Source organism: Haliotis cracherodii, unplaced genomic scaffold (assembly GCF_022045235.1).
Source record: "Haliotis cracherodii isolate W230 unplaced genomic scaffold, xgHalCrac1.p SCAF_12, whole genome shotgun sequence".
In the NCBI taxonomy this organism is placed as follows: domain Eukaryota; kingdom Metazoa; phylum Mollusca; class Gastropoda; order Lepetellida; family Haliotidae; genus Haliotis; species Haliotis cracherodii.
The window spans coordinates 35,018,734-35,044,161 of NW_027266267.1; the positions used below are offsets into that span (position 1 = coordinate 35,018,734).

The 25,428-nt window shown below is 41.9% G+C and overlaps 1 protein-coding gene across 1 annotated transcript; it reads left to right on the forward strand.

Annotated features, from left to right (window-relative positions):
* The first annotated feature begins 1,319 nt into the window (after positions 1-1,319).
* Positions 1,320-22,883, forward strand: LOC139457815 (uncharacterized). Its single transcript, XM_071239161.1, has 20 exons — positions 1,320-1,464; positions 2,580-2,733; positions 3,223-3,398; positions 4,748-4,886; positions 5,468-5,637; positions 6,175-6,325; positions 6,556-6,725; positions 6,825-6,972; positions 8,087-8,256; positions 12,080-12,322; positions 15,875-16,135; positions 16,358-16,606; positions 16,791-16,937; positions 17,161-17,179; positions 17,596-17,672; positions 18,452-18,496; positions 19,751-19,819; positions 20,285-20,353; positions 21,801-21,848; positions 22,837-22,883. The coding sequence occupies exons 1-20, from the start codon at positions 1,389-1,391 to the stop codon at positions 22,881-22,883; spliced, it is 2,628 nt and encodes an 875-aa protein (XP_071095262.1). The 5' UTR covers positions 1,320-1,388.
* Positions 22,884-25,428: the final 2,545 nt, after the last annotated feature.

Here is a 25,428-nt window from a genome sequence, read left to right on the forward strand (position 1 = left end):
CGTGGAACCTTTAGGGTATATCGAACCGTCTCGCTATAACTGGAACACTGTTCAAAGCGGTTTAAACCCTCCTCACTCACTCACCCTAACACGGACAACACGGTGCTAAAGATCCGTCGACCATCCCACCATGATAGCAAGCTGCTTATCTACTTGGCCACTCTCAAACCTTTTTATACCTTTGTGAGTGACATGCAGTATGCTCGTAGATATCCCCATTTCAACATAAAAATATGCGTTAGAATAAATAGATCAAACAGTACTTGATCTTTCAGAACAAATCTGCAAAATGTGTGATTTTGATCATAAATCTTTTTGTTTTTTAAAAAATACACCATATATTAATTATAACATCTACAATTTATGTGTGAACATTGTTTGTAGTATTTAGGATTAAATAGATTAGTGTAATTTGTCTTCAATCCTGCATCTCACGCATCATCCTATCAAAGGGACGGTCGGGTAGCCTAGTGGTTAAAGCTTTCGCTCGTCACGCCGCAGACCCGGGTTCGATTCCCGACATGGGTACGATGTGTGAAGCCCATTTCTGGCGTCCCCCACCGTGATATTGCTGGAATATTGCTAAAAGCGGCGTAAAACCATACTCACTCACTCCTATCAAAAATCTTCATCATCTGATTTGTGCTTCATTAAAACATACTACATTATTGTAACACAATAAACAAACCAAAAGTAACAATCATAGACATCAGAGTTACATTAGGCAAGTCCCTTATATCTCTCCTCTCCCATCCCTTTAACCTCTTCAGATAGACGTCAGATAAGCGACCGCGGGCGACGGACGGACAATTGCGAAATATTTACCTGGGTCATTGTGAACTGAAAGTTACTATCACAAAAGCCCAAGAAAAAAACATAACAAGTAGTAATGTGGTAACTAATCCGTTCTCATTTGAAAACAAATTAGTTGTGTGCAAAATACAACAAAGGAAAACATTTTGCAATTACAAAAAATGAATTATATAAAACAACAACTTAGAGTTACAAGTTTTCATGTAGGTGTCTCAGAGATCCTTATGTCATGAATCCACAAAGTCATTAATGTCCAAAACCAAACGCGTTTGTGAAAACAAATAGGCTCATGAGGCAGATATATTATCTTCTCAAGTGTACCGTGCACGCATATATAGAGCTTAACGAAAGAATTAGTGGGAGGATAAACCTCCTGGTTGAAGCGTCGTCTACATGAATCACTTGTCACGCTTTTGTATAGGTTGCATGCTGTCGACCCGGAAGTAAAATACCCCAGTACAGATAAAGAGTCCCTGCTTGGCGAACGGAGGTTCGAATAAACTCGGAGTTCTGGATGGGACATGTCAGGATAATATAAGCCATATGTACAACGTAGTGTGAGACCTAGTGTTCATATGTGTCACACGAAGTTCGTCATGGAGAAGAGGATCGGGACTCACTTGGTGTTTCTAGCTGCATTGATTGTCAGTGGTAAGTGTCTTGTTTTTGCACCTCACATGACATCAAGTCTTTGAAAGGCGTTAACGTTTAGAAGCGATACACACAAGGAAGATAATTTATTGATATCAGCTTATGTGCTAATTACCTCCGGCCTCCCATTTGTCCATTGCCTATTACCAATCAGTGATAATTTAAGTGCTGGCTTCCAGTTGACCATAACTATCAGCGCTAATTACTGTAAAGTGCTAGAAAATGTTTATTTAAGTGTCACATGCATATTATATGATAAAATACAAAGAGTAAATTCATAGAATTATAAAAAGCACCCGGCCATATGGCCTAGGAGACACTATAATCTAAAATATCACGATATATATGTCGCGAAAGGTATATAATAATTCACAATACCACGTTTATCAGCTCAAGTTTTTACACACTCAATCACGAATGCAGCCAGACATGAGAAACTGTCCTCAACACGCCCTACTTACATTGTTGTGATGTTACGCATATCCCGTTATCTACCAGGATGCTGCACAGTGAAAAAAAAAAAGCCGTCCGACCTTGCAGCGAGGGCCACTTCTCGTGTATCAGTAGAAGTTATACGGCGTCATCTGTCGCCAATAACCAACCACGATTGTGTGTCACTTTGTATTCGGGGGCACGGGTGGCCCAGTCGTCTAAGGCGCCGCGATTCGCTGTGTAGCGTTGCGTCCCTTGGGCACACCAGAAACCTATGATTGTGGGTTCGAATCCCGGTTCTCCCCGATTATGTTTCTAGGTTTGTCAGCCCCATACCCGTGCTCGTGGGTTTCACTAAAGTGGTAAACGTCTGAGACCTGAATCACTTGGGGCTTTCCTCCCACATCAAGCTGACATCCCGTGATATGACTGGAATACTGTTAAAAAGCGGCGTTAAATCCAACTCACTCACTTTGTATTCAATATGGCGAAGTGGATAACAGCTGATCAAACTCCTGGCATGTATTTCTTCCAGTGGTAGGTTGAACGCACAAGTTAGATATCTTTCTTTACATCTTGAATATTTCACATAATATATTGTCCTGGCATTTGTAGCCGAAACATGTGTCCAACATGTTAAATGACAGGACGATTTTGTTTAATATTGCCAAATCATCTTAAAGTTTCAGTGTCTGGCCAGACAATCCGACTGGTGTCCCCTCTGAACAACGGTGTTGGGAGAATTGAGGTGTTCTATAACGGCACATGGGGCACTGTTTGTGACGATGACTTTGGGGCAGATGAAGCCAAGGTGGCCTGCAGACAACTGGGACGATAGTAAGACACCCTGTGTACAGCAGACCTGGTATCTTTACAGGACGCCCTCGCATACCCGGAATATTGATGTTAAACAAGTATTAAACGAAACAAACAAAAGCAATGGCGAAATAACAAACGTCTGCTTATGTTTGCACATTATTGTGAAGGTATTTATACGATGTTCTGAGATATGCGAGGGCAAACGTAAACCACCCTAACATCTAAAACTACTTTCATGATGAACTGAGGTAGGTTAGGTGGATATGACAATAGTAGGACACCATGTCACAATCGTAGTTGTGTGATGTACGGAGGTAGGTTTGGTAGATGTGACAATAGTAGGACAACATGTCATAATCGTTGTTGTATGATGAACTGAGGTAGGTTTGGTAGATATGACAATAGTAGGACACCGAGTCATAATCGTAGTTGTGTGATATACTGAGGTAGGTTTGGTATCATTATGTTGTGTTGCTATAATTAAATTAAACTTTTTTGTGTCTTTAGTAAAAGCGGACTTACACCAAGGGCAATTGGAACTTTTGGGTTTGGAGGAGGAAAGATTTGGTTGGATGACGTGAGTTGCTCCGGTACCGAATCATCTTTGGCCAGCTGTTCACACAACACATGGGGCGTCAACAATTGTGGTCACAGTGAAGACGTTGGCATCATATGTGATCCAAGTGAGTTATTACCTAAACATACATTTACTTGAATATCAGCAGCATTGTTTACCATTCAGGTAATGGAATCAATTTACCGTCACTGGAAACTGGTACACGCCGGTGAAAAAATTCATTTGTCCCAAAACGTGCCCAATACTCAACAATAGAGGGTGATGCAATTCTCTATGCAGAGATGCGTCCCTAGCTATAGCATGCCAGAAATCTACGATCGCTGGTTCGAATCCCGTCCTGATAATGTACAAGCCGCCTGACCTCTCCTCATTTATCAGTTATTGTTATACAACACTAAACCGTCACCAATAACCATCAATGAATGTGTGCTACTTTGTATCTTGTACGGGGAAATGGATACCAGCTAATGTAATAGACCTGGTGTGCATTTCATTCAGTGGTAGGTTGAAGGCGAAAATAGATATCCTTCTTTGCAGCCTGGATACTTAACATAATTTTACATGTTCGACATAAACAAAACGCGACACCACTCAACAAGAGTCTGTGACAGAACCTCGACGTTCGTAAGACCCTACACTCTATTCGAGACTGTGCTTGAGTTTGAAGTCTGATCAGACAACAGTTCACGTTAGCAATTAAATGTGCGTGCTATTAACGATAACAACTGGCGGTTCAAAACTACCAAGACCGCCTCCGTGGTGTAGTGGTAGAGCGTCCGCCCGGAGAGTGGAAGGTCCGGGGTTCGATCCCCGGCCGCGTCATACCAAAAGACGTTAAAATATGGTACTTGTTGTTACCCTGTCTGGCGCTCGGCATTTAGGGGCTAAAACAAGGACTGGTCGGCTCGGAGTCAGTATACTGTGTCTGAGTGGGGTATTCATGTTAAACTTCGGCATGGTATCTCAGTTGGTTCGCACTATAAATCGGCATCAGTCCGGACTAGTACAAGCAGCCACACAAACACAAACACGTACATGCACGTCGCTATATAAGTGCAATAATCTTTAACGCGACGTTAAACCCAATTTCACCTCACCTCAAAACTACCAACTTTTTTAGTTCGGCCTGAGCATTTGTCAATATTAAAAAACAATTACAGCAACAAATCCTTAAGCTGTGGGGACATAGTAGAGTATCAGTGTCAGTGTTTGTGTTTGACTGCATCCCTGAGATGATCCATATATATTGTTTTCATTTTCCTTGTCCCATACTTACTCACAATAAAACTTTCGACTCGGTCTATTGACAGAACTACGTATGGTTAAAATGTTCAAAAAGGTAAATATGGTGACAGGTATCTTTACCAATATACATCACATATGTGTACGACAAATGATATTGGTTTTCATCACTACGATTGCAAGAGAACGGTTTACGTTACTTTGTTTTACAAGGTGACATAACGATGAAGCTGACACCGAGCTACCACCAAGGACTCCTGCAGGTGTACCACTCCGGTAGATGGGGCACAGTGTGTGATGACTATTTCGGACAAGTAGAAGCATCAGTAGTGTGCAGGGCTCTTGGGTACCAGTAAGTTGTAGTTCAATTTTGTACCCCAAACAAGTAATTTTATAATGATGTATCTATCATTGAATCACATCAAGAGTGATGTACAGATTTGGAATTGGACATTTTGAATTCAGCATGAATATCATATCAATTTATGAGATCTTCAATAGCCCGATCAAAGACCAGTGCGAAGAAACGTAGAACACTTTTATTCGTGTACTGATAAGACTTCCCATTATGATGAATAAAAATGTGACAGTTTGTGTTGTTAAGGCGAAACGCTAAATAACATTAGTGGGTACAAGGATGACACAGTCGTCTAATATCCCTCCCTTAGGCACACCAGAATCATATCTTACAAAAAAGGTGTTCGAAGCTACAAAGTCTGCCAGTACTTTACTCGTGCTCGTGGAATTCACCAAAATGGCAAACGTCTACGATATGCACTTCTGGCTATTTCTAAACATCAAGTTGACACGTCATGATATTAATGAAATGAGGTTCAAAGCGGCGTTCGGGCAAACTCACTCGGTGACATTTTCCTATTATAACATATGCATGTTTGATTTTTGCAAAGGTGTCACTTCTACCTATCTTTGCAGAGGAGGAAAGTCCATCATTGTTCCAGACAGTTCCATAACAATGTGGTTGGATGACGTGCAGTGCACGATGAGGAACACAGATCTTAAAGACTGCAAGCACAGACCATGGGGGATTGATGACTGTGTTGATTCTGAAGCTGTTGGGGTCCAGTGTTTTTCATTTCCTGAAGGTATGCTTTGGATAGTTGCTCGTGATACTGATCGTTAGCCCAGGATCAATTCTTCACAGACCACAGACGTATTGCCGGATGGGGCGTTAGGCAACAAACAAACAAACACCTATTTTTGTGACATTTGTGGCAGGTGCTCGTGGTAGAACAAGACATACATACTCTTGATTTTCCCACTGATTTTCAGTGATTCATCAATATACTTTATATCACTATTTGGTCTTTTACGCCCAATGGTATCTCTCACGACAGCTAGGTTGCGTTGACGTTTTGAATTGTTATCCCATGGTCGTTATTTACTGGTTCTATGTGATGTTTTGAGACGAAACTTGAGTGACATTTCGTGTAACAGGTGTTTTGTTACCCGTCTATCAAGTGCCTTGTGATGAGCGCCACTGGTGTGGCAGGACACGCACACCTTTTCGCCAAAAGCTGGTATCACATGTTTATGAGGTAGTTCGAGTCGTACAATAGACATTGCTTTCAGTTCATAACTACACATTTATCCAAATAACGTTGGCATGATGTCTTCGTCAGATTCAACAGCGGCAAGACTTGTCTCCACCATCAACACGCCAGGGGAGGGAGTGCTGGAGCTGTACCATGGTGGACAATGGGGAAGAGTCTGCTCTACTGGGTTCGGAGTGGAAGAGGCAACAGTTGTCTGCAGAATGTTGGGACACAACACGTAAAAACATGGCATAATATTGTGTTATTATCAAGAATAGCTGGCTACTTCTTGTGTGGAAAATCAATATACACATCTAATGTTATACTTTATAGCGAAAATAAAGAATGGGTTTCAGGTACTATTCTATTACGAAAAACTAGATAAATATTTGACACACATTTGACCATTTTTTCAATGATCTTAACTATTGTTTTAAACCAATATGACACATTCTTCTTGATATTCAGTATTGGGGCCCTCGCCAGCTCACATTTAAACACCGGCAGTTCATCACAGCATGTCATCCTAGATAAGGTCCAGTGTCTTGGGACAGAGCTCTCTCTCAATGAATGTATTCACTATCCATGGGATAGTGTTACCTGTTCCTCAACAGCAGTCGGAATACAGTGTCGCTCTGGTAAGTTGTGTTCTGTGTCACAAGTGTAATACAGCTACAGACGATCCAATAACACAACCTTTTCTATCGTCTTTTGCCTTATTGCATTCTTTGTTCCAGCTGATATTCAAATACGCTTGAATTCGACAACTCGTGGACGGGGTCGGGTAGAAGTACTTCACAACAATGTCTGGGGAACAGTTTGTAGAGGGTCGTCGTTTTCCTCACAGGAGGCACAAGTTGTGTGTAAAATGGCAAATCTGCCCTGGTGAGTACATCTGTGCCCGACTATTCCCCTTCGTGCAGGGCGAGACTCGTGTCAGTATTCTTACTTACCTGGAACATTTACAGTGAGTGAGTGAGTGAGTGAGTTGGGTTTAACGCCGCTTTTAACAGTATTCCAGTTATATCACGGCGTGTCAGCTTGATGTGGGAGGAAAGCCCGAAGTGATGCAGGTCTCAGACGTTTACCACTTTGGTGAAACCCACGAGCACGGGTATGGTGCTGACAAACCTAGAAACATTATCGTGGTGAACCGGGATTCGAACCCACAATCATAGGTTTCTGGCGTGTCCAGAGGACGCAACTCTGCACAGCGAATCGCGGCGCCTTAGACGACTGGGCCACCAGTGCCCCCTGGAACATTTAGAAACCTCAAGTATATTCAGTAAATGGGTCTCATAAAGTCTACTTATTCATACTCCTGTTGTAACGAATGGTTATATAGAGTTTGGTATCAGAAGCCTTTCTCAGCGACATAAACTTTATATGACAAGTGTCACGGTCACTTTAATTTGCATTCCCTTGTTATTTCAGAGAGAACAGTCTGTTTTAAACTTACAAAATAAGGTTCTTGCATGTGCTTGTCAATGACTATTCACCTTCGTTTAGAGGAAGGCTCATATTTGTATTGTAATTTATGTCGAACATTTAAAAACCTCAACTCGCGTTTAGTCATGGGTAAAAGTTTACTTATTCATAGTCCTTTAGTAATGAATTCATCTTGGGTTGATAGAGTTTGGTGCCCAAAGCATATTTCATCGTTTTTCAGCTACATAAACATAAATCGACGCCTGTCATATGGCATGGTGACTTTAATGCCCATTCCTTTCTTATTTCAGGAACTAGTATCCGTTTGAGACTGACATAAAATGTCCTTGCATGTGATTGTTAACGCTTGAATTTAGAAGTCCCTATCTGCATTAGAAATACATGTACGTTGAACATGTGAATTGTTCGATAGGTATTTCTTGGAAGTTGACGGATGACAAAGCCCTTTTGATAACAAATGTTTGTATAGATCCTTATATCGTTGGCAGCATAAGTAAAATGAAAGTGACAAATTGGCAAGGAAGTCATCTCTATGGTTTTCTGTGTCTAGGACGACCGCCTATGTGACTACATCTACTGGGCCAGGTGAAGGAATTATTTGGCTGAGTAACGTCGACTGTACGGGAACCGAGACCTCCCTGTATCAGTGTTCCCACTCTGGATGGGGAACCGCGCCGAGCTGTTCTCACAGTAGTGATGTTAGCGTGGTGTGTCGTGGAGGTGGGTCAGAGGCGCAGTAATGTTGGAGTGTTATGTCGTGGGGATGGGTCATAGACGTAGTAATGTTCGAGTGTTATGTCGTGGGGCTGGGTCAGAGACGTAGCAATGTTAGCATTTCATGTCGTAGAGGTGAGTCAGAGACGTAGTAATGTTAGCGTGTTATGTCGTGGGGCTGGGTCAGAGACGTAGTAATGTTAGCGTGTTATGTCGTGGGGCTGGGTCAGAGACGTAGCAATGTTAGCGTGTTATGTCGTGGGGGTGGGTCAGAGACGTAGCGGTGTTAACGTGTCATGTAATGGGGGTGGGTCAGAGACGTAGTAATGTTGGAGTGTTATGTCGTGGGGCTGGGTCAGAGACGTAGTAATGTTAGCGTGTTATGTCGTGGGGGTGGGTCAGAGACGTAGCAGTGTTAGCGTGTTATGTCATGGGGGTGGGTCAGAGAAGTAGTAATGTTAGCGTGTTATGTCGTGGGGCTGGGTCAGAGACGTAGTAATGTTAGCGTGTTATGTCGTGGGGCTGGGTCAGAGACGTAGTAATGTTAGCATGTTATGTCGTGGGGCTGGGTCAGAAACATAGTAATCTTAGCGTGATATGTCGTGGGGCTGGGTCAGAGACGTAGTAAGTTAGCGTGTTATGTCGTGGGGCTGGGTCAGAGACGTAGTAATGTTAGCGTGTTATGTCGTGGGGCTGGGTCAAAGACGTAGCAATGTTAGCGTGTTATGTCGTGGGGCTGGGTCAGAGACGTAGCAATGTTAACGTGTAATGTCGTGGGGGTGGGTCAGAGACGTAGTAATGTTAGCATGTTATGTCGTGGAGGTTGGTCAGAGACGTAGTAATGTTAGCATGTTATGTCGTGGAGGTTGGTCGAGACGTAGTAATGTTAGCATGTTATGTCGTGGAGGTTGGTCGAGACGTAGTAATGTTAGCATGTTATGTCGTGGGGATGGGTCATAGACGTAGTAATGTTGGAGTGTTATGTCGTGGGGCTGGGTCAGAGACGTAGCAATGTTAGCGTTTCATGTCGTGGAGGTGGGTCAGAGACGTAGTAATGTTAGCGTGTTATGTCGTGGGGCTGGGTCAGAGACGTAGTAATGTTAGCGTGTTATGTCGTGGGGCTGGGTCAGAGACGTAGCAATGTTAGCGTGTTATGTCGTGGGGGTGGGTCAGAGACGTAGCAGTGTTAACGTGTCATGTACTGGGGGTGGGTCAGAGACGTAGTAATGTTGGAGTGTTATGTCGTGGGGCTGGGTCAGAGACGTAGTAATGTTAGCGTGTTATGTCGTGGGGGTGGGTCAGAGACGTAGCAGTGTTAGCGTGTTATGTCATGGGGGTGGGTCAGAGAAGTAGTAATGTTAGCGTGTTATGTCGTGGGGCTGGGCCAGAGACGTAGTAATGTTAGCGTGTTATGTCGTGGGGCTGGGTCAGAGACGTAGTAATGTTAGCATGTTATGTCGTGGGGCTGGGTCAGAAACATAGTAATCTTAGCGTGATATGTCGTGGGGCTGGGTCAGAGACGTAGTAAGTTAGCGTGTTATGTCGTGGGGCTGGGTCAGAGACGTAGTAATGTTAGCGTGTTATGTCGTGGGGCTGGGTCAAAGACGTAGCAATGTTAGCGTGTTATGTCGTGGGGCTGGGTCAGAGACGTAGCAATGTTAACGTGTAATGTCGTGGGGGTGGGTCAGAGACGTAGTAATGTTAGCATGTTATGTCGTGGAGGTTGGTCAGAGACGTAGTAATGTTAGCATGTTATGTCGTGGAGGTTGGTCGAGACGTAGTAATGTTAGCATGTTATGTCGTGGGGGTGGGTCAGAGACGTAGTAATGTTAGCATGTTATGTCGTGTAGTGATGTGGATGGTATGTCGTGGAGGTTGGTCAGAGACGTAGTAATGTTAGCATGTTATGTTGTGGGGGTGGGTCAGAGACGTAGTAATGTTAGCATGTTATGTTGTGTAGTGATGTGGATGATATGTCATGGAGGTGTGTTTGATACTGTAGTGATGTGGATGATATGTCATGGAGGTGTGTTTGATACTGTAGTGATGTGGATGGTATGTCGTGGAGGTGTGTTTGATACTGTAGTGATGTGGATGGTATGTCGTGGAGGTGTGTTTGATACTGTAGTGATGTGGATGATATGTCGTGGAGGTGTGTTTGATACTGTAGTGATGTGGATGGTATGTCACGGAGGTGTGTTTGATACTGTAGTGATGTGGATGATATGTCGTGGAGGTGTGTTTGATACTGTAGTGATGTGGATGGTATGTCGTGGAGGTGTGTTTGATACTGTAGTGATGTGGATGGTATGTCGTGGAGGTGTGTTTGATACTGTATGATGGGGATGGTATGTCGTGGAGGTGTGTTTGATACTGTAGTGATGTTGATGGTATGTCGTGGAGGTGTGTTTGATACTGTAGTGATGTTGATGGTATGTCGTGGAGGTGTGTTTGATACTGTAGTGATGTGGATGATATGTCGTGGAGGTGTGTTTGATACTGTATGATGTGGATGGTATGTCGTGGAGGTGTGTTTGATACTGTAGTGATGTTGATGGTATGTCGTGGAGGTGTGTTTGACAGTAGTGATGTTGATGGTATGTCGTGGAGGTGTGTTTGATACTGTAGTGATGTGGATGGTATGTCGTGGAGGTGTGTTTGATACTGTAGTGATGTGGATGGTATGTCGTGGAGGTGTGTTTAATACTGTAGTGAAGTTGATGGTATGTGGTGGAGGTGTGTTTGACATAGTAGTGAAGTGGATGGTATGTCGTGGAGGTGTGTTTGATACTGTAGTGATGGAGATGGTACATGTATGTCGTGGAGGTGTGTTTGATACTGTCGTGATATGGATGGTATGTCGTGGAGGTGTGTTTGATACTGTAGTGATGTGGATGGTATGTCGTGGAGGTGTGTTTGATACTGTATGAAGTTGATGGTATGTCGTGGAGGTGTGTTTGATACTGTAGTGAAGTTGATGGTATGTCGTGGAGGTGTGTTTAATACTGTAGTGATGTGGATGGTATGTCGTGGAGGTGTGTTTGATACTGTCGTGATATGGATGGTATGTCGTGGAGGTGTGTTTGATACTGTATGAAGTTGATGGTATGTCGTGGAGGTGTGTTTGATACTGTAGTGAAGTTGATGGTATGTCGTGGAGGTGTGTTTAATACTGTAGTGATGTGGATGGTATGTCGTGGAGGTGTGTTTGATACTGTAGTGATGTGGATGGTATGTCGTGGAGGTGTGTTTGATACTGTAGTGATGTGGATGGTATGTCGTGGAGGTGTGTTTAATACTGTATGATGTGGATGGTATGTCGTGGAGGTGTGTTTGATACTGTATGATGGGGATGGTATGTCGTGGAGGTGTGTTTGACATAGTAGTAATGTGGATGGTATGTCGTGGAGGTGTGTTTGACAGTAATGAAATGGATGGTATGTCGTAGAGGTGTGTTTGATACTGTAGTGATGTGAATGGTATGTCATGGAGGTGTGTTTGACACAGTAGTGAAGTGGATGGTATGTCGTGGAGGTGTGTTTGACAGTAGTGAAGTGGATGGTATGTCGTGGAGGTGTGTTTGACACAGTAGTGAAGTGGATGGTATGTCGTGGAGGTGTGTTTGACACAGTAGTGAAGTGGATGGTATGTCGTGGAGGTGTGTTTTTTTTGTACTAATGTGGATGGTATGTTTTGGAGGTGTTTATAAAAAAAGATGCAGTAGTGATGTGGATTGGTATGTCGTAGAAGTGTGTTTTACACAGTAGTTATGTGGAGTGGTATGTCGTGGAGTTGTGTTTGCATATTGTATATTGGCCACATCTTTCAGCGACCCTGAATATCCACCTTGAGCCGACGGGAACTGTGCTCAGCGTCATCATTGGTCAGGTGGTCAGTGTCAAGTGTGTGGTCGGTTACTCCAACTCCCCGGTCACTTCGTTCAGATGGACACACAGGGGACAATCATACAGTGGGCAAACCTTCAGTAAAACAATAACTTCCAAAGCTGACTCTGGCAGTTTAACATGCAGTGTACAGACTGAGAGCGCCTCTACTCGACTCAATGTTCTGTGTAAGTGATTCAGATCAAGAATATTATTGCAACCACCAGGTGAACAAAAAGGGTTGTAATTTACGTGAATGAAAAAAAACAAACAAGGTGATGTGAAATGAGGTGTAACGTGACGTCCAAGATTATTGCATTTATATAGTGACGTGCATGCACGTGTGTGTGTGTGTGTGTGGCTGCTTGGCTATTCCGGACTGATGCCGATTTATAGTGCTAGCACACTGAGATACCATGCTGCAGTTTTATTTCAGTTAAATCATGTCGTGTCATCTGGTCTTGGACGGTTACCTTTTTTAGTGAAACCCACGATCACGGTTATGGTGTGGACAAACCTGCAAGCATCTCAGGTCGAACTGAGATTCGAACAAACGATTACAGCCACGAGGTGAGGTGAAATGGGGTTTAACGTTGCGTCCAGGATTATTGCACTAAAAAAGCGACGTGCATGCACGTGTGTGTGTTTGTGTGTGTGTGACTGATTGTCCTAGTCCGGACTGATTTATAGTACTAGCCAACTGAGGTACCATGTCGCAGTTTAACATGAATATCCCACTCAGACACAGTATACTGACTCCGAGCCGACCAGTCCTTGTTTTAGTCTCTGAGAGTCGAACGCCAGACAGGGTAACAACAAGTGACATCTTTTAAAGTGTTTTGGTATGACGTAGCGTAGGATCGAACCCCGGACCTTTCGCTCTCAGGGCGGACGCTCTACCTGTAGACCACGCAGGATGTCTTTCTATAACAAACGTAACAATGGTGACAATCTGGTTTCAGTGGGTTTTTTTTATAAATTGTAACATAAAAGTAGGTATGTTCTCTGATCTGATTGGATAAAAAGTGTTGTCGAATGAGCATAACATCGCTGAATTTTTGGGGTCTCATCACCGTTTATGTATACATTAATTAATGGAACTATTTTTGAAATCATCAACATGGAAGAACAGATGGAAATTTACCCTGACTTCCACATCGGAGATTTCGATGAAATATTGAGTGATTAGGACGACGAGATAATTCAAGAACTTGAAGGTAAATGAAATTTACCTATTTTCATTAATTACCCAATCATAATCATAAATGATGTAATTTTCTTGGGCTTGGCCAAAAGGAAAAGAAAAGAAAATCATTTTTTAACAGAGTAAAAACATTTATTGCAACTCTATAATAGTTATGACTTTCATACACCCACCTAATTTTGTTTTTATTATTACTCACAACAGCTGTTGAAGCTGAAAACCGTTCTGTGATGGCCCCTGAACTAGGAAATACAGCCAGCGTTTCCGTAGAGCTAAAAGTTCAAGCGTCCAGTGACCGCTTCGCGTCCCTTGAGGCAAATGCAGTACAGGACATCGTGGATAGGAACCTCTCCAAATCTACTGGGCATAATACCTCCTGGGGAGTTAAAATATTTCGACGTAAGCCATTGAAAGAATACATATACACATACCTAAAATTCCTACGCAGATTCGATCAACATCAGCGAGAGTTACCTCCCTTACACCATTGTCATGATAGCAATGTAAAGCGTGACCAATGAGTCATCGCAAAAATTCGCAATAATATAACGAGATTGACCAAAATCTTAACGTAAATTATGTTATGCTAAATGGATATACGGAAATTTCACGACGCCGTAATAGGACTAATAACAAATTACTCCCACTTACAGTCACATTTGTACCCTGAACAAGGCAATCTTTTTCACTTCCAGAATGGCTTGGTTTCCGAGGTTTTGAACCCAAGTTCGAAGAGCTTCCTGCTTCTCAACTGAATGAGAGATTGAGGTTCTTTTATGCCGAAGTCAGAAATGCTGAGGGAGATCTTTACTCAAAATCGAGTTTTGTTGGGTTGCGTGCTGCCATACACAGGCGCATCAGGGGACCGCCATTTGAGCACAGCATAAACATTATCCAATTTCACACTGCAAACAATGTTTTTCTGTCCATGATAAAAAAATCAAGCGTGATGGCCTTGACCAGACAACACATCATGTTGCTATCCCCGGAATGATTTAAAAAAAAATCGTGAAAGTTTGGATACGGAAACTCCTTCCGGCTTGGTTCGTAAAGTGTGGTTCGACCTTACACTCGGTTTCGCTCGTCGTGGTAAAGAAAACCAAAGGGAATTAACTGCATCTTTCTTTCGTGTATCCACCGATGAACAGGGGTTCGAGTTCATTGAAATGACACACTCCGAAGTCACAAAAAATCACAGCGGGGACCTCAAACACTCAAATGGGCCCAACAAACGCATTTATGCAACATCGAACCAATTCTGTCCTGTACTTTCATTAAAAAAATACATGTCTCTCCTCAATCCCAACAATGGTGCTTTTTACCAGGCTCCAAAGAGCGAATCCACGACGACGACAGCGAATGGTACACCACGAGGCCAGTTGGTGTAAATGTCATTGGCAACATGATGAAGGAAATTTCTACCAACGCTGGTCTCAAAGTGTATACAAACCATTGTCTTCGGGCAACTGCTGTTACTTTGCTGTCAAACGCAGGCATTGAAAATCGCGAGATTTGCAAAATTACCGGCCACAAAACCGATGAATCGTTGAAGTCGTATTCCATTGACTCGAGCTCGGCTCAAAAACGACATTATTCGAACATTCTTCAGGGACAGCAGCACCTGGTACCTGTCCAAGATACAAATATCCTGCCACTGTCCACTGCTCCCGTGAATAACTTCCAGGTTAATTCTTCTGCTAATTCCCATGGTCTCTTTCACATATGTAACTCCACTGTGAAAGTGAACATGTTTTTCCATCCCAGCTAAGCTGCATACCTAAAATCTCGCACATGTTTGACCTCTCTTGTCACTACCTCAGCGAGTTGACACTTTCTTGTATAGGGGCCAAACAATATGTACGGCTTTTCTAATTTTGATTATTTGTATTTTATAGATACGCATAACTACAAATTAGAAGTAAGATGAGGAACTGTGATAAAGAATTGAATTTGTGATATTTCCTGTTGTTTGTTTATTTTCTGAGAAATGGGCTTGAACATGTGGCCACGCCTTTCGTAAAATGAAGCATCATTATTGGAGTACCTCGAAACCATTGATCGGTTTCGCGGCACCCCATATCATGCATCTTTTCGAAGGTGAGCTCGAGGAGACGTATTACTAACTACGGTTTTGTTGTGTCATGTGCTCAGTAAATTAGTTCCTCCTAAATATCTATTTAATTAATGTTCATGTTACAATGTCGATAAATATTTCGTTTTGTAAGATTTGCGTGATGTTATGCTGAATGGATGTACGGAAACTTCATTTGAACACGACGCCGTAAACGAAATATTTATCTCCTAAGTAGAAGGTAACACAAATGGTGTATGAATATGTAACAAACCCTTTGCTTCATGCGAGAGGATACACTTAGCTATCAGTTTGTCCGAGTGTACTTCGGGGAGGATGAGGTTTTGGTAGTGCGGAATGTTCAGATGCCTCTCTTTTTACCACTAATGTTATGGAGTTTTCCAGCGGTATTGTATCATAGAGAATGATATAACTAATCTCTGGATTTATCCTTAACATCTTCAGACCCGCCAGTGGTACATCTGGAACCAAGAAATGACACCCTGGATGTCGGTGTCGGCGAAGACCTCAGTGTACGGTGTGTTGCGGATGACGCCAACCCTGGTGTTCACACATTCCAGTGGTCTCATAACGGACAAACGAGCACTGGGTCGACATTCTTGAAACGTAACATATCCAAGTCTGACCAAGGGGAACTGACCTGTACTGCTGATAATGGACACATGATGACACCTGGACGGGCAGTTGCAACTGTAAACGTTAGATGTAAGATATATCAAAAACCTATTACATGCATCCTTATAACTTGCTACAAACATGTGTTTATGTGCCATGTTATTTTATATAGACGAGTTATGAAAAATACTTTTGAGTAATTATTTTATTTTATTTATGTTTAAATTTTTTTTTTAAAACTGAAAACGTTCTCTCAGAATTATGTGAATTGAGATTTTTAAACATGTACTGGTTTATTATATCTGACATAAGATCCACCAGAGATTCATCTGTCACCAAGGCAAGGTGACATCAGTGTCATTGCTGGTGATGCCGTTGAAGTCGAATGTGTCGTCGACGACGCCAACCCTGCTGTCACCTCGTACACGTGGTGTCAAAACGACAATATCAGTCATGGACAGACTTTTATGAAGCATGTGTCTGCTGATGATGCGGGAAACCTATCGTGCTCTGCTACGAATGAAGAGGGAACATCTACTGTACAAACAAGGATCAACGTCTGTAAGTAATCCTTTTGTCAGCCTGAACGTTGTGGAACGCACATTTCAGGAATGTTTTACTTGATGGTTAGCAAACTCAGGTACAGTATAATTTCCATAGGTATCATCGCTATCCAAGACACATGCATTTGTATATTTGGAAGTGCAATTACAACCCTTCATTTTGATAACCTGTTCTTTCACAGTGCAAGTTTCCGCGGTGATCGGGAGTGATGACACTACAAGCCAGGTTAAACCGATTGCCATAGTAACAGGATCTGTTGGCATAGTTGCCATTATCATCCTTCTCATCATCATTATACACCTGAGGAGGAGACTGCGTGCTGCAAAACGTACGTGCATTTGTGGTATAACTTGACTGCATCAATGACATTTGATATGTACACACAATCAACTACACAATCGTTTCACCATTTAACTTTTATTTTAACAATTCTATGCACATATCACAAATTCTAGTAATTGCTGTTGATTGAAAATAGTATTGAACAAGTCATGCTCTGAAAATAACATTCTTCGTCAACTGATTTGTTTTTCATTTTTTATCATTTCTAGCTGAGCACGAGCCAAAGAGGTAAGTGTGTTGTATTATTGTCTCACGTTTGTTCAGGTTATTTGACAGAGACCTAAATTCTATAACTTGTGATGGTTGTCAAGGTGTCCTCATGATTTTCGTGGAGCAAACTTAGCCTCACTGCTTTATTAATCCTCAAAAGTAAATGTATTGTGTTATAATGATATAAACAAAACATCTAAACATGTTTAATGTATAGTATCTTCCTGAAAGGCGATATCTACATGTACATGAACCACTGTAGCATTTTTGCTGTATATCTATAACTCTTTGTCTGAAGCACAGTTATGAATCTCACTGCAGGTTAATTTGTCACAGTACATTCGAAGAGGGCTGCGTTTAAAGCTGCTAGCATATGCTGTACTATGGAGCACAGATCATAGTATATTGATTTCGTAATTGTACATCTATCTTAGAACTGAGCAGGCGTCAAGGGCAGATGAAATACCTGCAAGAGGTCGCAATTACGAGAGCTTTCAGAGGCCCAGTGAAGGTACAAACACCAATATTATATATATTATATACTGAATGGTATGAACACCTTAGATGTAATGTGAGCTGTTACAATGGCTATACACTGGAAAGGGAGGGTACTTATGTAAAGACGAGTATATGCATTTGAAACTATTTTGAAACAACGTTTTCAGTTTCAATTAAATAAGCGCTAGCTTATCAGTGGATGTTCTGGACAATATGACGGTCAAGAAGAGAATGTCTGTAGGTCGCCCTAGAGAAACAGCAGCAGTACAGCGGTGTAGCGTAAGGCAAAAAACACTTACTTTTTTATGCAATTTGTGTGAGTGGCGGGGGCTACCGCTGCAACCACATATCGGTAAGATTGTACTTGTTTTTAGACAGAACAATATGTCAAGCCTGGGAAGTTCAGAAAGATGGAAAGTACCGTATTCGACGTAATAACCGCCCCGATCTAGTAAGCGTCCACGGCGATATTTGATAATATATTGGCTAGTAAACAATCCCATTTAGCACCCCTTCCGAATGATCAATGTACACAAGACTTATTTATTTGAGTATAATACGCACTTGTGTGTTGTATTCATTTTTAATTATGGGCAATTAAACTTTTGAAAAAATATATCTGTCGCATATAAACATTTCAGTCTTTCTAAAAAGAGCCCCCTATTTCTAATTTTGAGAGCGCCCTGGACGCTTATTACATCGAATACGGTAATGCATTTCGTCCGGTATTTTGTCTATGGTGACGACTCTATTTCCCAAAGAAAAATGAGAAGTGTTTGATTTATGTTCCAGATGCTGAGAATTCCTATTGTGAGATTGACTTGACACAAAAATCAGGTAACAGGCAAATATTTAGCTATCGAGCATAAATACAGAAGATGCTGTTGATAAATTCACCATAACATTTCATTGTAGAAACGAAAGAGTACGGTGTCATGCGCAATGGTAAAAATATGATAATATGATAAGTATAAATATTTTAAATATTGTATAAAGTCATCATATTATTCCTTAAGTTTGTAAATTATTTGTAAAGACATGACGTAAACAGTCAACTTCCATGTAATGAATGACCATTGTGACAAGGCCCTACAAGTACCCCCAACCACAGCAAGACCTGTACCTTCGCAATAATGGGTGTCATTCTTTTATGCGTCAGGAAACAAACACTTACTATTTGTTGTAAATTGTGTATGTCGCAGGCGCTACCGGTAGAGCAGGATATGTTTACCCTTTTCACGAACACCTGGTGTCATCGCTGATTTTCATTAATCCATTCATGTAATTATCTCCGCTATTTTGCCTTTTACACCCAATAGAATATTGTTTCGACGGTTAATTGATGCTGTTTATTCTCTGGTGTAGACGTTTATTATATTTACACATACATGTAGATAAGAAATAAAAAAACTTCTTTCTTCGGTTGTTCAAAGCAACTGAATGGCAAGTCGTCTAAGGTGCTGCGCATCTCTGTTCACCGTTGTGTCCCCAAGGTGTTCCAGAAACTGAACTAGATCGTGGGTTCGAATCGCAGTTTACTTGTTGATGCAATTCCATTTGTGTAGGTCGATGCTCATGATGTCAATCACTGGATTGTCTTGTCCGGACTCGATTATTTACAGACGGCCGTCATATACTAGTAACTTGACTATTGCTGTGTGCGGCGTTAAACCAAATTAACAGAAACGTAATTATGTTTGTGCGACCCTCGCCCGTGCTTGTGGGTTTCACAAAGTATGCATGGCTTTACTGTCAAATCAAGCTCAGAAGACCCGTGAAGATCCGGGGTAGAATAGGCCTTCAGCAACCCATGCATATGTTTGCCTTTAAAGGCGACTATGCTTGTCGTAAGAGGCGACTAACGGGATCGGGTGGTCAGGCTCGCTGACTTGGTTGATGCATGTCATCGATCCCAATTGCCTGGATCGATGTTCATGATGTCAATCACTGGATTGGCTGATCCCGACTCGATTTTTTACAGACCGCCATCATATAGCTGGAATATTGCTGAGTGCGGCGTTAAGCAAACAGACACAAGCCATGATATATTTGAAATCGGACCCATTCTTCTGAAATAACACAATGTTCCAGATGGGAATCCTGACCACATCTATGACAACAGTGGATTTGAAGATGAAGAAAACATACGTCAAAAAAGAGGTACTTTGTCACCGGTTTAAAGCATAAGGAATCAGATAATGAAAGTTAAGCATGGCCCTCGTTCATCAGGCATTTGGATTCATAAACACGCGCTCATGATGTAATGGGGATCGTACAACGAACTATTTTAGCAGAGATTTCTTATGATTCTGGAAAAGATTTGTCGTTTGTATTCATAAGTAATCCAGATGAAATTTCACAAGCATTTGATTGTGTGTGTACATTCCTTCCTTGATGAAATACACAAGGTAGAGACAACAGGTTGATAAAAGAACCAGCTTAAATTTGTATTCGAAATACTAAAGGACATGTGTATCGATTAATCCGTAGTTCGAGACAAGCAGAGTGCCTGTTTAAGACCCTAGTGACGATAAGGATTAATATTATGCCAGTAACATAGTACCTTCAAGTAGCTAGTGTTGGCGAGGTAGAACAGTATAAATTGAAAACTCTGTGTGTTGCTAGGAACTGCTTCGGGCACAAGCCACGGCAACATCCAGCTTGAAATGAGCGAAAACAAACGTCAAAAACGAGGTACGTCGACGCTGCTAGACAAACTACCCGTTTAATTGCAACCAAATTCGGACTGGCTTGGTATGGTTCATATGCATTCAATTTATACATACTTTTACTGATCATCCTACTCTGTCCAGGCAGAATGATATCATATTGTGACTTATCATCTGATCGTATGCCTATATTCATGAAATCAATGGTGAGACACGGTGCCCCATTTGTCAAACCAATCGCAACGCCCTTAGCTGCCTCGGGTCGTGAGTTAAACTTTGCCCGAGTTATGTTCCTTGGTCCATAGTATGTAAAATGCAGTACTGTACACCATTGTAGTTGTACTGGGCAGACAGAGTCATCGGCCCGTCGATTCGATTTCCACATATGCCCCAATTATCATCCTTGGCATCTCAGCACCGTGTCATGGATCGTGGGTTTTATAAAGCGATCTACGTCCACACTGATGTGGGGCTTCCCTCACACATTCAGCTGCTGTACTCTGATTGAGCTTAAATACCTTGATCCATTGCTATCATCCTTGGCATCTCAGCACCGTGTCGTGGATCGTGGGTTATAAAAAGCAGTCCAAGTCCACACTGATATGGGGCTTCCCTCACATATTCAGCTGCTGTACTCTGATTGAGCTTAAATACCTTGATCCATTGCTATCATCCTTGGCATCTCAGCACCGTGTCGTGGATCGTGGGTTATAAAAAGCAGTCCAAGTCCACACTGATATGGGGCTTCCCTCACATATTCAGCTGCTGTACTCTGATTGAGCTGAAATACCTTGATCCATTGCTATTATCTCTGGCATCTCAGCACCGTGTCAGAGGAGACGTGAAATGGGGTCTACCATCGCGTTTAAGATCATTGCAATTGAACGTGTGTTTGCTTTTTGCTGCTTGTACTTGTCAGGACTAATGCCGATTTGATAGTGCTAGCCCACTGAGATACTATGACGCAGGTTACGTGAATATCCCACTCAGACACAGTATACTGACGCCGAGCCGACCAGTCCTTGTTTTAGCCATTTAATGCTCAGTGCTGGGCAGGGCAACACAAAGTACCGTCGTTTAACGTCTTGTGGTATGACGCGACCGGATACACAACCACAACCTTCCGCTTTCCGAGTGGACGCTGTACCACCTAACCACGGAGGTAGTCCCGTGTCAGGGATCATGGGTTTTATAAAGCGGCCCACGGCCACTCTCATGTGGGGCTGTCAGCACATATTCAGCTGTTGCACTCTGATTGAACTAAAATACCTTGATCCATTGCTCGCATACCCACACACTCTATACCAATATCCAATTAGATTAATTGCAGCAGAAGGAGAAACTGTTTGTTTGAAAATGTTTTCAATTCGTAATTACAGCACACAGAATTAATTATATTAGTAATTGGCAATTGCACAGTCCTGTTTCTCAGTCTTACAGCAACTCTTCTGTTTTCTTGTTTTACACACTAGGAAAGGAGAGGAAAGTGAGATCACCCAAAGCACAAGCGTGCAATGATGGTAGGTGGTACACTTACACTTGCGCTTTGTACTTAAACAGCATCACAAATGCTAATAATACAATGTGTTAGTTCCATTGCTTAAGGCGCACATTTCAAAATTCTAGCTATATGACGGTGGCCAGTAAATAATCGAGTCTAGACTAGACACTTCAGCATTTGATATTGTGAGCAACGCTCCACGCTGTCGGTGTACGATGACACGGTCTCAACCAATTAAGTCACAAAGTCTGACCATCCGATCTATTTGGTCGCCTCTTGGGACCCGCATGCTTTGTACGGGACCAATTCTAACCGGGAATCACATTGGTGTTGCAGTGTTCTAGATTTCTCATACCACCATTGGGAATTTACAGAAAAACACGCTTATTGCTTGAAAATGGATACCTGACCGAATTATATTGATAAATGTGTAACGCGTCGTTTTTAACCATTACTTACTATGGTCCACGCTTGTCACAACATCAATAATTATTCATATACTATGTAACATATATTATCCATACTTCTCAAAGCAAGCGAATTAAGACGAATCCAGTCATTTTTCATTTGTAATTCTTGCTTCACACACACAACAAAATTGGTGACGGAAAGCAAAGAACATTATTGACAATACCGTTAAAGTCACTATTTAGTTGCTTTTAAGAACATAATAAAGTGTGCATAAAGTAGAAATGGCAACATTCTTGTGTGTCAGAAAGTTTGAAATTCCCCTCAAGGGGGAGAAAAATACATATGAATTCTTACACAAGTGTAGTAACATCAGTATGACCCACATTAATGACTTGCTATCTTTGTATAATAGTGTTTTTTGAGTGAATGAGTTGGGTTTTACGCCAGCAACATTGCACCAATACAAGCGAACATTTTAACCAGTACGCTAACCTACCTTTCTGTGGTATTGTATGGCTGGTATGCAGTTATGATGATGGAAACTTTCTGAACAGCAAACATTATCATCATTGACTCACATCTTTTCTTCCCCACAGAATCCGTCTATGAAAACACCACCTTCAGGAGCAAGTCGCCCATGTAAATATGGATACTTATGTTATCACGTCACCTGAACACCTATCTGCATCTGCGATTAGTTTATTTACGATACATTTATGTTATTATATAGTTCCTTATTGTTAATGTTACCATAGTCAGATTTTGTTATTACACCCGTATATAGCTTTGTATATATAATTATTGTATAACTCTACATGCCTACTAATTGTTTACCTGATGATGGGGCAAGAAGTAGCCCTGAAACGTCGTTAACGGGCAAAAGAAAGGTTTCACCGACTTCACTTGACCAAACACCAAAAACAAAGGCATATGTGAGATTTATGATGATTAATTTATAAACAGAAATCATTTTCCATGAATTAGAATGAAAACGCATTCTAATGCCGATATTGCATTCTCCGCAATACACAAAGAAAGAGTCAAGGGGTCCAAATTAAAAATAACACAAAACAGAGTTCAGTGAAAAAGTGCATGAAGAGTCCATTAATGACACAGTAGTCAGGTAACACGTCATCAATAGCAAGTGTGATCACCCTGGGCATCCATGCACGCCAACACACGCCTCCTCATTGACGTCGCAGGCGGCGGATAACGTCAACAGGAATCTTGTTCAATAAGTTCAATAAGTTCAATAGAGTCTGTTCAAGTTCCTGTCGGTTCGCTGGAGGCGGTACATGTTGTCTCAGCTGACTATCAAGATGATCCCAGAGATGATCAAAGGGGTTCATGTCTGGAGAACAAGGTGGCCAGGGCAATACGTTGACGTTAACGTTGTTCAGGTAGTCTTGAACAATGCGGGCGGTGTGAGGCCTTGTGTTGTCTTGTTGCAAAATTAATCCTCTTGGCTGATGTTGAATAAAGGGCACGACAACAGGTCTCAACACTTCATCCCTGTATCGCTGAGCATTCAGGTTTCTCCGGATGATAATCAGCCGTGTTGTAATCTGGCCACAAATGCCACCCCATACCATTACGCCTCCGCCTCCAAACGGGTGAACTTCTCAAATGCAGTCTGGCGCTAGTCGCTCTCCCCTTCGTCGAAAAACGCGAACTCTGCCATCGTTCCTGAACAGACAGAACCGAATATCATCTGTAGAGAGCACTCTCACCATGTCACGTCGCTGCCACCGACGTACAGTTTGTGCCCATTGCAGTCTGCGTTGACGGTGTAGACGGGTCAAAGCCATTCTACGGAAGGGTCGGTAGGCTCGTATACGAGCCGTACGAATTCGTCGAAGGAGTGTTCGTCTGCTGATGGCATGCCCTAGTGCTGTTGCCACCGTTGACGTCGCCGTCACACATCTGTTTCGGAGGTGAATCTGCCGGATGTAGCAGTCTTCGGCCAGTGTCACTCTCGGTCTTCCCGATCTTGGCCGGCCTTGAGTCTGTCCTGTCTGTTGGTAGCGGATTATATTTTTTATCAACTTGCTGATGGTTGTCTGGGAGCAGTTGAAGGTTCTGGCTATCTGACGTTGAGTAGCCCCCATATTGGCCATATCTCGTTGCGCTTGTGTAAGTCTGGGCATATGCTTGGTGGTATTTTGCTTACTGAATTCCTGCTCTGTCCAACGTCGGTATTTATGCCACAATCACGCACGTGCATTTGGACCAATGTCTCAAAATCACGTTTTGCACGTTTTCAAAAATGCATGATTTGGAAAGCTGCGTTCGAAAATCTGCGTTGTGGTTGTGGTCATGTTGCATTCAGGCGAATGTTTTCTGTGGGGGTTCAAACCTGTACCAGCTTTTTTGCTTTTTATACAACTATTTGTAAAGTGAAAACTTCCTTTTGCCCGGTAGTTTACATACATACTACAGTTTCACCACGTACTGCCTTATTTGAAGCATATTTACCAGTGCATAGAAATTGCTTAAAATACAAGGTGTGGCATTTCTCAATGGATTCAAAATATTTAATGCCCCATATTTCCGAGCCGTATAACAAAATTGGTAGAATTTTACCATCAAATATTGAATTTGCAGTTGAAAATGATATATATTTGTTTTCCTTGAATAATTTATAAACAGCAAACATTGCCTTAGATGCCTGAAGTGATAAGGTCTTACAAGCCTTGGACCAATTTAATTTTGAGGACATTAATAGTCCTAAATTCTTATAATAACTTGTAATTTTTAAATGTTTATCACCATATATCCAATTTTCCTGCTTCGATACAATTCCGCAATTTCTAAAAACAATAACATTTGTTTGCTCAAGGTTAACTTCTAAACCCCAGTTAATACAAAAGGACTGCATTACATTAAGCTGTTTCTGCAAGTCTACCACATAGTACGACACAAGAGCAACATCAATAGCATAATATATGTTATGTCTTGTGTCACAAACACACCATGATGACATTCTTTGTAAATTTCAGAAACAAGTTCGTTTATAAAAAAAAATGAATAAGACTGGGCTTAAGAGGCAACCTTGACGAACACCACTGGAAGTAGTAAAACAAGGAGTTATACCTGAGTCAGTTTTAATACAAGCTTTGACTGAGGAATACATATTCTAAAGAACTATTGACAGTTTTCCATGACATCATTTAGTGATAAATAGGTAC